The sequence below is a fragment of the Camellia sinensis genome, chromosome 6 (assembly GCF_055761805.1).
Source record: "Camellia sinensis isolate YWXY chromosome 6, ASM5576180v1, whole genome shotgun sequence".
Classification (NCBI taxonomy): Eukaryota; Viridiplantae; Streptophyta; class Magnoliopsida; order Ericales; family Theaceae; genus Camellia; species Camellia sinensis.
The window spans coordinates 80,025,452-80,037,561 of NC_138966.1; the positions used below are offsets into that span (position 1 = coordinate 80,025,452).

General features: G+C 39.3%; 1 protein-coding gene across 1 annotated transcript; it reads right to left on the reverse strand.

Moving 5' to 3' along the window:
* Window positions 1–10,801: 10,801 nt before the first annotated feature.
* Window positions 10,802–11,592, reverse strand: LOC145793379 (uncharacterized). The gene is made up of 2 exons (XM_082876195.1): window positions 11,210–11,592; window positions 10,802–11,117 (listed from the first exon to the last, which is right to left on the reverse strand). The coding sequence occupies exons 1-2, from the start codon at window positions 11,590–11,592 to the stop codon at window positions 10,802–10,804; spliced, it is 699 nt and encodes a 232-aa protein (XP_082732321.1).
* Between the last annotated feature and the right edge of the window lie 518 nt (window positions 11,593–12,110).

Sequence of the window (12,110 nt, forward strand, 5' to 3'; positions counted from 1 at the left end):
AAGCCAGTCCATAGGCAGCTGGGTTAACTTTCTCAAGTATTTCAAACGGCCCGATGTAACGCGGTGCTAACTTACCTTTCTTCCCAAATCTGAAAATTCCTTTCATTGGTGAAACCTTCAGGAATACATGATCCCCAACTTCAAAATCCAACTCTCTTCTTCTCTGGTCGGCATAACTCTTCTGTCGACTTTGAGCAGTTTTGATCCTTTGTTGAATGAGCTTAATCTTCTCGGTTGTAACTTGAACTAGCTCGGGACCAATCAAAGCTTTATCTCCCACTTCAGTCCAATATATCGGCGATCTGCACTTCCTTCCATACGAAGCTTCGTACAGTGCCATGCCAATGCTGGCTTGATAACTGTTGTTGTAAGCGAATTCTACTAACGGTAGATGGACTTCCCAACTTCCCTTGAAATCTAACAAACACAGTCTGAGCATATCTTCGAGTGTCTGAATCGTTCTTTCTGTTTGTCCATCGGTCTGGGGATGAAAAGCTGTGCTAAACTTCAACTCGATTCCCAAGGCTCTTTGTAAACTCTGCCAAAATGTAGAAACAAACTTCGGATCTTGGTCTGACACAATGGACATCGGCACTCCATGAAGTCTCACAATCTCATTCATATACAATATAGCAAGTCGGTCAGCATTGAATGTAGTCTGAACAGGCAAGAAGTGTGTTGACTTGGTTAATCTGTTAATGATAACCCAAATTGAATCCATTCCTTTTTGTGTCCTCAGTAAACCAACCATAAAGTCCATGGAGATGCATTCCCATTTCCACTCAGGAATCGGCAAGGGTCGAAGTAGTCCTGCTGGCCTCTGGTGTTCTGCTTTCACTTGTTGACAATGTAAACACTGGGATACGAACTCGGCTATTTCTCTTTTCATATTCGGCCACCAAAAAGTTTGTTTCATATCTTGATATATCTTAGTGTTCCCTGGATGAACAGTAAATTTGGAACCATGACATTCCTGCAGAATCTTCATTTTCAACTCTGGAATGTCGGCCACGCACAATCTTCCCTCAAACTTAAGTACCTTTTTTTCAATAGTGTACCCTGACCTCGGCTTAGTGAGAATCTCATCGGCAACTTTCTTGAAGAATCTGTCTTCCATTTGTCTGGCCTTCGCTTCCTCTATAACGGTCGGTTTCCCTGAAATCATGGTTAAGCATGCCAGACTCCCAACTGATTTTCTGCTCAATGCGTTAGCTACTGAGTTTGCTTTACCTGGGTGATACTGAATTTGCATGTCGTAGTCTTTCAATAACTCAAGCCATCTTCTCTGTCTCAAATTTAAGTCCTTCTGACTGAATAAGTATTTTAAACTCTGATGATCTGTGAAAACTTCGCAAGAATCCCCATACAAGAAATGACGCCAAATCATTAAAGCAAACACCACGGCTGCTAGCTCTAAATCATGGGTAGGATAATTCTTTTCGTGAGGTTTCAACTGACGGGATGCATACGCTATAACCTTACCTCCTTGCATTAACACGCAACCCAATCCCTTATGTGAAGCATCACTAAAAATCTGAAATTCTTCTTTGTCTGACGGTAGTATAAGTATCGGTGCTGTAACCAACCTCGTCTTTAACTCCCGAAAAGCTGATTCCCTATCCTCGGTCCATTCGTAAGCCACTCCTTTCTGAGTTAGTTGTGTCAGTGGTAATGCAATCCTTAAGAAATCCTTCACAAACTTCCTGTAATAGCCGGCCAAACCCAGAAAGCTACGAACCTCAGACACGTTGGTCAGCGTCGGCCAATTCACGACGGCTTCAATCTTACTTGGATCAACAGAGATTCCTTCTTCATTAATCACATGGCCCAAAAATGAAATGTTGGAAAGCCAAAATTCACACTCGCTAAGCTTGGCATATAATTTCCTGTCTTTTAGGATTTGTAAGGCTAGTCTCAAATGCTGCTCATGCTCACCACCACTCTTGGAATAGATCAGTATGTCATCGATGCAAACAACCACGAACTCATCTAGGTACGGCTTAAAAACTTTGTTCACCAAATCCATGAATGCTGCAAGAGCGTTGGTCACTCCGAAAGGCATTACCAAAAATTCATAGTGGCCATACCTTGTCCGAAAAGCAGTCTTCTCGACATCCTCGGCCTTAACTTTTAGCTGATGGTAGCCCGACCTCAGATCAATCTTCGAAAGACCGGTGCCCCTTATAGTTGATCAAGTAAATCATCAATCCTCGGTAATGGATATTTATTCTTAATGGTCACCTTATTTAGTTCTTGGTAGTCGATACAAAGACGAAGTGTACCATCCTTTTTCTTGACAAATAGAACTGGTGCTCCCCAAGGTGAAGTGTTCGGCCTAATAAATCCCTTGTCCAACAATTCTTCACTACAAGAAAAAACACTTTTGGCGACCACCTATTTTTTTTGGTCGCAAATAGTCCACTTTCTGCGACTAAAATTTAACTTTTGGCGACCACAATTTTTTGGTCGCGGAAAATCACCTTTTGGCGACCAAAAAAAAAAGTTGGTCGTGGAAAGTATACTATTGGCGACCAAAGGCTTTTTTGGTCGCGGAAGATCACCTTTTGGCAACCAAAAAAAAAGTTGGTCACGGAAAGTATACCCTTTGGCGACCAAAAAAAAAAGTTGGTCGCGGAAAATATACTATTGGCGACCAAAGGCTTTTTTGGTCGCGGAAGATTACCCTTTGGTGACCAAAAAAAAAAGTTGGTCGCGGAAAGTATGTTATTGGCGACCAAAGGCTTTTTTGGTCGCGGAAGATCACCTTTTGGCGACCAAAAAAAAAAGTTGGTCGCGAAAAGTCTACTATTGGTGACCAGAGGCTTTTTTTGTCGTGGAAGATTACCCTTTGGCGACCAAAAAAAAAAGTTGGTCGCGGAAAGTTATGGCGGGATAAATTTTAAAAAAAAATGATACTACAGTAATTACATGCTATTTTTATATTTAGGCATTAAAAGTTTTATAAAATAATATATAACCCAATTTTTATGGGTTATATATTTTTTTTGTTAAATATGAACAAGAAGTATGTTATTGGCAGAGTGGTAGAGTGGATTGGGTGCATGGTGACTCCTTGGTCAGGAGTTGAAGTCCCAGGGAGCACAAAAGAATTATTTTTTTTGGGTCAAGGCGCTGACTTTTGGCGACCAACTTATCTTTGGTCGCTAAAAGTTTACTTTTGGCTAATATGAATTGGACTTTTCGCGACCAAAAAAGTTGGTCGCGAATGGTCACTTTTAGCGACCAAAGGCTTTTTTGGTCGCAGAAAACTATCTGTGACGAGGCTTTAGCGACCAACTCGCGACCAACATATTTTGGTCGCGAAAAGGTTTTAGCGACCAAATATGGTACTTTTCGCGACCAAACATGTTCGTCACGGAAATTGTTTTTTCTAGTAGTGCTTCTAATTGTAGTTTTAGTTCCTTGAGTTCGGCTGGGGCCATTCTATAGGGTGTTTTGGAGATAGGTTGGGTTCCCGACATAACATCAACCGTAAATTCTATTTCCCTATCCACTAACTGGCCAGGCAATTCGTTTGGAAAGACATCGGGGAATTCCCTAACCACTGGGATGTCCGCTAACTCAACATTTCCATTCAAATCACTTAGTATACTACACAGATAACCTCGGCATCCCTTTTGGATAAACTTATAGGCTTTTACGAATAAGATTAAGTAAGGTGGGGGTACTACTCCTTTACCCTGGAAAATAACCTCGGCTTGGTTTGGGGGTTTCAGTGTGACATTCTTTGAAACACAATTAATAGACGCATGATTCGTTACTAACCAGTCCATTCCCAATATGACATCAAAGTGAGTCACGCTTAACGGCATTAAATCAACTAATAATTCTACACCCTCAATCACAACGACACACTCCCTATAAATGGATGCAACAATCATAGTTCTCCCAGATGGAGTAGACACATAGCATATAATCAAGGGGTTCTTGTTCTCTATTTAACTTCTCGACAAACTTAACAGATACAAATGAATGTGTAGAACCCAAATCAATCAATATGTATGCATCTTGAGAGCAAATTGGGAATATACCTGACACGACTGTCTCAGCATTCTGAGTGTCTCTTAGTACCAATGCAAAAACTCTGCCCTGTCTCGTCAGGGCCCTCCCAATGTTATTCCTCTGTGCAGAGCCTGAGGTACTCCCATTCTTCTCACCATCATTAGCCCTTGCCTTCGGACAGTCCTTCACGCGATGACCCATTTCACCACATTCAAAGCAGGCTCCTGATGCCCAACGGCAAACTCTAGAATGCAGTTTCCCATAACTTGCACACGTCGGCTTAGCATTACCTTCCTGGTTCGAGTTGCTGAAGCTGCCCACATTCGCTTTCTTCTTGGCGTTAACGAAACTCGGTGATTATCATAGTTCTGTCTCTTCCTCTGGCTCTCTCCTGAATTCTGATATCAGTTCAAGTTAGCTTCTGCAAGGATGGCCTTGTCCAATACTCCGGCGTAGGTCGGCATGTTGAGCATGTTAACTCGATCTTGTATCGGCCCACGAAGCCCACTTTCAAACTTCCTGGCTTTTCTATATTCATCATCGACCATGTGAGGCGCATATCTCGCCAACTCGGTAAAAGCACAGTCATATTCTGCCACTGTCCTACTGCCTTGTGTCAGGGTCTGGAACTCCGTAGTCTTGCGATCTCGAACGCTAAGGGAAAAGTGTTTGTTGAAAACAACTCCAAAAATCTGGCCCAAGTCAGACCTGGGTTGCTTTCTCGAGTCATCATCTACCATCTTCGTGCATCGTCGTCTAATGTGAACGCGACCAATGACACCTTCTGGGCATCGGTGCTGGGAAAGATCTCAAATAGTTTCTCCATTTCCAAGACCCACGCTTCGGCTTTCATCGGCTCTATATCCCCAGAGAATCTCAGCGGTTTCATTTTCTTAAAGTTTCGGATTAGGGCTATGGTGCCGTCCCCATATAAAGCTTGCTGTGGAGGCACTTGCGGTGCTGGAGGAGGTGGAGGCGGAACTACATGTCAGCCGTTTGTCTGCTCGGCTTGAGTAGAAGTAGTACTAGCGTCTTGGGGCCTTGGTTGTCTCAACTCACGGACCAAACCTTCGACCAATCTCTCTAATCTGTCCAATTTGTCTTCGGGATGATCTCGGCCAACTGGTGGTCTACCCCTTCTCATGATGCTAAGAGTATGCAAAATGTGACTTTAAAACAAAACGATCAAATAATATGCATGCAAATAACAAATAGTCATGCCGAGATGATGCACACATTGTCAAGTAGCAAGCATTATGATGCAATTCTAACATCAATTCTAAGGGAAATCCTATGCTCTTTAGGACTCGAAGTGCGTGAGTAACGTACTATAAGAAACTTGTGCTCTGATAACAATCTGTCACGACCTCATTCCGCCCCTAGTGGAATGGTGTCGTGATGGCCAGTAATCTGAGATTACCAAAGGCCAACTTACAAGGATTCACACACAATCTGAGCATGCATATGGGGCTACCATGTGCGGAAGCAATAAATTTAAATCTAATTAGTCCATAAGAACGGTGCATAGATCGAATGGAATGTCATACAACTTATCAAGGTTTTATAACTTGGATACAATAAAATGAAATACAAAATACATCTTGACCAAAAGGCTTCTCAAGACATCATATATAAAACACAATGAATTACAAGCTAAGAAGGATGATCTTCAAGATGCTACAAAATGCGAGTCCAAAACAAGTTGCAAAGCACATCTAGGCGTCACCGTCGTCCTGCTCATCACCTACATATATATAGAGAGGGTGAGCTTGGATACTCAGTGAATGGTATAAGAAATAAAGGGTTCGCATGAACAATATCCAAGATCTTAATCAAAGCGATACACATTATATCTTGCACAAAATCAAAGACAAAACAAGTCCATCTAACAAGTCTTTCAAGCTTCATCAATCAAAGTCTTTCAAGGCTTTCAAGTTTCAAGGGGTGACATTAACAAAGGTGCTACAAAAGCTTAGAGTCCTCTAGCACGTAAGGACTTTCAAAGGTTGTGCTACAAATGCTTATAGTCCCCTAGCACGTACGAACTTTCAAAGGTTGTGCTACAAATGCTTATAGGCCCATAGCACGTACAGACTTTCAAAGGTTGTGCTACAAATGCTTATAGTCCCCTAGCACGTACGGACTTTCAAGGGTCACCCAAAACAAAACTTATACTTGATACACAAAATAGGGGTAATCATTCATGCTTAACAAATACTTTTCAAAACAAAGCAAAGCAAAGCTTATCAAAACATTGAAACATAGCTTTATTAAAAACACCACTCACATAGTTCTTCAAACGTTGGGACTACAGGCAAGGATCCAAGGCCTACAAGCACATAACAAATCCCATTGAATGCACTATCAACAAGCCTTACATGAATGAAAATGATCTCGGCATTCTTTCAAAACTAAGTCGATCCAAAACAAAACACTGTTCCTCATCTCGGGAAAACATAATAGGCACCTTCCAGGTCTTGACCGAGGTCCCACACCTCCCTTGCCGAGGTGTGGTCCCGATGGCCACATTCTAGGAAACGAAGTTGGGAAAATCTGGGTTTCCCCTTCTTTGAAGAACATGAATGCAAAGAGCTTAACTCGTTATTGCAAAATCTGAGATTTCATGCTATGAATTCAAAAACATGGACCTGGGCATCCATACTCGAAGATTTTATGAAAACAAACACAAAAACATGAATCTTGATGCAAGCTTTCTGATCAAACAGGGCTTTTATTCAAGAACACATGAATACCACTTTCTCTTTCTAAAACCAAACTTTAAATCAATGCATGGCTTACAATTCGTGCTCGATCATGCAATGCAGCTAGATGAACAATAAGAATAACAAGAGTAGATCAAGATTCTAACCTTAAGACAAGAATCTAATGGCTCAAGGTGTGAAGATCAACCTTGGAAAATCTATTCCCTCTTTAAGAACTCCTCCCTCTTCTTCCTAGAGCCTCTCTCTCTAAAGACAAGGATATGATACAAAATGATGTGTTTCTCAACAGCTTACTCACTTAACCCTCTGCTGGGACACGTGGCATCGGCTGGTTGGCTCTACTCAAAAAGGTGATTGAGTGAAAAGACAAGGCTATGACAAAGTGTGTTCAACAAGCAAGATGGCAAGGGTACTCCGACAAGTAGCAATCTCGGCTAAGGACAAAGCTTCGGCAAGTAAGGGAAGAATGACCTTGGCTAGGAAGGACAACACTTGGCCTAGCTGTGCCACACCTCGGCCTAGATGTGCCACACCTCGGTCTAGGTTGTGCCAATCCTGGAACAAGATCACTTAGGCGCAAAGGTAACATCTCGGCCTAGATGATACACATCTCGGCCTTGGTGATGAACACCTCGGCCTAGATGATGACATCTCGGCCAACATGCCTTGGTGATGGTGGAGGTCAACCAAAGTGGTTCCAAGATGGTTCTAAGCTTAAGGTGACCTCGGCTTGGATTAACCTAGGCTAAACACACACACCAAACAAGGAACAAAGCATGCAAGTAACATTTATGCAAGACAAATTAAGGTTTTGCAAATGCAACATATCAAGACAAGATCATGTAATATATGCAAGCATGACTAGAGTAAAGTGAGGGTTGTTACACATCCAGAAGATCATCTTGTTATCACTCCCAAGAAAACACTGAAATTTATAACTATAGAAGTTAGCTAATTATCAACCCTTTTTTTTTCCCAACAAAATCAATTAACTATAATTGTTGCTTTCTTTTCTTGTTCTTTTTTTTTAATGATAAAAAATGGAAAAATGCCCTTATTCATCCCTTAATATATTACAAATATCAACTGTTGCAAATCACTGGTATATTAAAAAAAAAAAGCCTAAAAAAATAATTGATGTAACTTTCTGGAAAAAAAAAAAATAACGCTCCCTCTGTAGCATGCATTATTGGATGTTATGTTTACTGCCTCAAAAATCCAATTTCACCATCATGGAACATTTTTGTCTGTGAAAGAAATCCAAATCAAAAGAATAATTGAAAAGCAAACCAAAAGTAGAAGAATTTGGAGAAGAAGGCAAGTATTAATTTTTTCAAACAAAAATTGAGAGAGAGAAGCAAGGGAAGTAAAATACAAAGCAAAAAGGGAACAAACCCATAGGGGCAGACTGGAGCACCGATGGTCTCACACAGCAGTAGCAAACGACACAAACCCAACGACCAACAAACCTATATACGGGTGCGCGATTTGGTTGGGGGAGAGAAATACGAATTGTGAGACAAGCTTGTGCAAGAGTGAAAATCGTGCAGATTGATGAGGAGATTACTTATGCTAGCAAAAAAAAAAGAGAGGATTTTGGGAGGGAAATTTCCACCGCCTCATATGTTTGTAGAGGCAGATCACATAAAAAAAAAAAAAAAAAAAATTCAAAACAATTTTTAGATTTTTTTTTTGAAAAAAATTAAAAAAAAATTTGAGAGCAATAAAAATCAAAATTATATTTTTAAAATTTTAAAAAGTATTTATGACCTAAAAGACAAAATTATACAAAAATAATAATTTTTTTTTTTACCCAATTTCTTTTAGTTTTTTTAGTAAAAAAAAAAAATTGAAACTAGTTTATGAAAATAAAACTAAACATATTGAAATTGATAATCTAACCACATTCTTTAAAAAAGTTTAAATTATCTCAAATTAGTCATCTCAACTTAAGAGTGTGTTTCGGCTTAATGGGTTCATTTTGTGATCTAATTCAATGATCATTTTAATTTTACAATTCAGTAACTAGAATATTTAAAACTTTTTGAAAAGTTATAATAAAAACACAAATCACTAAATCACATCATTTCACTAGCAAAACTTTTACCGACGAATAGTGTTATCGTCGCTAAATGATTAATTCTTTGCCCACGCCAACTTGTCGTCGCCAAAAGTAAGCACACTAATAGCAACGCTCATTGTGTTGCTAAAACATAAGCCTCGCAACTAAAAGTTTTGAAATTTTGGCGCCAACCAAAAATTTTGGTGCTAAAAGAATGTAATGTTTTTTTAGCGACGACAGCAAATTGCGTCAGTAAAGGTATACTTTTACCAACGAAATTGATCAATGTGTCGTCAAAAATATACTTTTGGCGATGAAAAATTAACGTTGTCACCAAAAGTAGTAGCCAAAAGTGCAATTTCTTGTAGTGCTATAGGTGCTAAAATGGGTATAGATTAAACCATATGTATAGAGATCAATTATAGGCTCACTTATAATACCATTTATTTATGACGAACAAATATGTGATTAGGATTTTATAAATATATGATTAAACTCAGAGAAAACAAGAGTGAGGTTTTGAAATGAAAAACAATAACCACCAAAGAGTCTACCACATAGATTATCTCCTTCAATGATATGAGATATACAATAATTACTTTTTTTTCTTTTATTGTTTTAATTTTAGATTTTTGAATTTAGATTTCTATTGGAATTTGAATGTCTTGGTCTAGAATAGCACTCAATTTGCATTGATATGACCCTAAGAAAATAAAATAAAATTAAAATTAAAAAAATTTTATTTTGAGGTGATTTTCTACACTTTATTGATAACGGATTATGCAGATTAGGCCATGAAATCCATGAACACTTTTGACAAAATAATGAGTTGAGAGAATTAAGTATGTACAAGTAAGAAATATTCGCAGCAAGTAGAATCTTGGTAACCAAGCTCGCGATCTTCCAAACATCATTGTTCATCCTGAAATCGCAAGAACATGAGCTTACCGACGGGTGTGCACAGGAAAACCCCTTTGGTGCTTAAGTTAGAACTTAAGATCAATATGAAAAAAGGCTCTATGAATTCAAGAACTAAAGTTGCATTACCTGGAATTAGGTTAAGCTCGAACTTTTATAAGTTTTGCATAGCAGAATCTCAGTAAGACTATAATTCCCCTTTGTAGAGTTCTACTAGGAATCGTAATGCTAAAGGATAGTGCCTATCCTTTCATACCCTCCTCACAACAAACCAAGTGAGATGGCACAACTCTTTGCATGGCACCCAACTAGGCATACGTACTAAAATATTCCACTGGTTCTCAAGACAACTGAGCAACGTGCATCACCGCGTAAACATAGTGCAACATGCCACCATGCTAATGTTGCAACACTAAAACTAACCAGACCAAAACTATGCACTCAACTACACTTGACCGGTCATCTGAGGATAGCTCGATCCAATCTACCTCACCTGATCCACTAGATGACAACCAAGCCAGTCCAACCTAAACTTGGTTAAGATTTTCAACGTTGGAAACATCATCCAAACTATTTTCCCAAGCTAACAACTAGCTTAGTATAGATTTTTAAAGTTAGAAACATCCTCCAACCTATTTTGTCGAGCTAAAAACCAGCTTGGTAAAGATTTTTAACATTGGAAACATTCGCCAACCTACTTTTGTTGAGCAAACATCTAGCTTGGTAAATATTTTGAAAGTTGGAAACATCCTTCAACCTACTCTACTAAGCTAAAAACGAGAACATTAAAGATTTTCAAATAAGCAAAGGGCATTTAAACCTGTTGCCCCTTAGTTGTGCTAACACAGTTACAATCAAAGCATAATAAGACAATAACATTGATAAGCTCTAAAATGAAAAAAACTATCTACTTATTTTATTTATGACCGAAAACGAAAAAGTACATGAATACAAGCTACAAATCAAACTACTTTAAATTGGCAGTGTTCCACGGTCTGAACACAACAATGCCTTCCAAATCTTCCAAGTTGTATGCCCATTTTCCAACTAACCTCAAAATCTTGTAAGGTCCTTCCTAATTAGGACCCAATTTTCCATCGCCAGTCACAAGAGTGTTACCCATGACTTTGCGTAAAATTGAATCTCCAACCATGAATTGTATTGGGTGCATCATTTTGTTGTATTTCTTGGACAACTCTTGTTGATATGCTGCGACGTGAATCAGTGCCCTTTCATTTCTTTCCTGAGTAAGGTCGAGTTCCAAAGCTATTGTTTCCCCATTTAAGTTAGGATCAAAATTTTCACTTCTGATAATGGGTAAACCAATCTCCACTGGGATAACAACGTCCATACCATAAGCTAAAGAGAAGGGTGTCTCTTCGGTTGACCATCTGGGGGTTGTTCAATATGCCCATAAAACATAAGATCATTCTTCAACCCATTTTCCTTTAGCTTTCTCAAGTCTTTTCTTCAGTCCATCAACGATAAGTTTATTTGAAGTTTCAGCTTAGCCTTTTGATTGAGGATAGGCTGGTGTAGAGTTCTAGAATTCAATATCAATTCTTCACAAAATCCCCATAAAAGCCCTCTATCAAATTGAGTGCCGTTGTCAGAAATCAAAGCCTTAGGGACTCCAAATAAAGTGATGATATTCTGCCAAACAAAATTCTTCAAATCCTTTTCTTTGATGGTTGTAAGTGCTTCTACTTCAAACCGTTTGGTGAAGTAGTCTGTTGTCCCGATGAAGAACTTTCTATTGCTCGGTGCCATTGGAGGAGGCCCCACTATATCCAAACCCCACAAAGAAAAAGTTGATGGATTTTTCAATGCAAGGAGTTCTCTGGCCAGTTGATGAATTTGATGCATAAATTTATGTCACTTTTCACATTTTCTTACATACTTCTGCATGTCTGCTTGCATGTGTGGCAACTAGTAGCCCAGAGAAGTAGCTTGGTAGGCTAGCGATTTACCTCCAATATAACTTCCACACATTCCTTCGCATATTTCAAACAAGAAGGCTTCGACCTTGCTAGTGTGCACACATTTCAACAATGCACCAATGAAAGACTTTTTATATAGAGATCCAGATGGAGAAAGCCAAAATCTTGTGCTTCAAAAGATGATGATAGGATCCATCCAGGATGGTCCTAGCTCAACACCCAACACTTCGACCACTTTTGGCTCTTCAATGCTTGGTCTTGGCAAGAGCATAATCAATATAGGGTTGGGCACCATTCTGTCAGACATCACTGCGAAATCGGCCAACTCATCTACCTTAGCGTTTTCCTTCCTTCTGACCACACCTAAGACTTGGGTGCCACCGATTGAGCACCCAATGATGAACTTTTACACTTGTCAAATGCTCGATTTCCTCAACAGGAAGC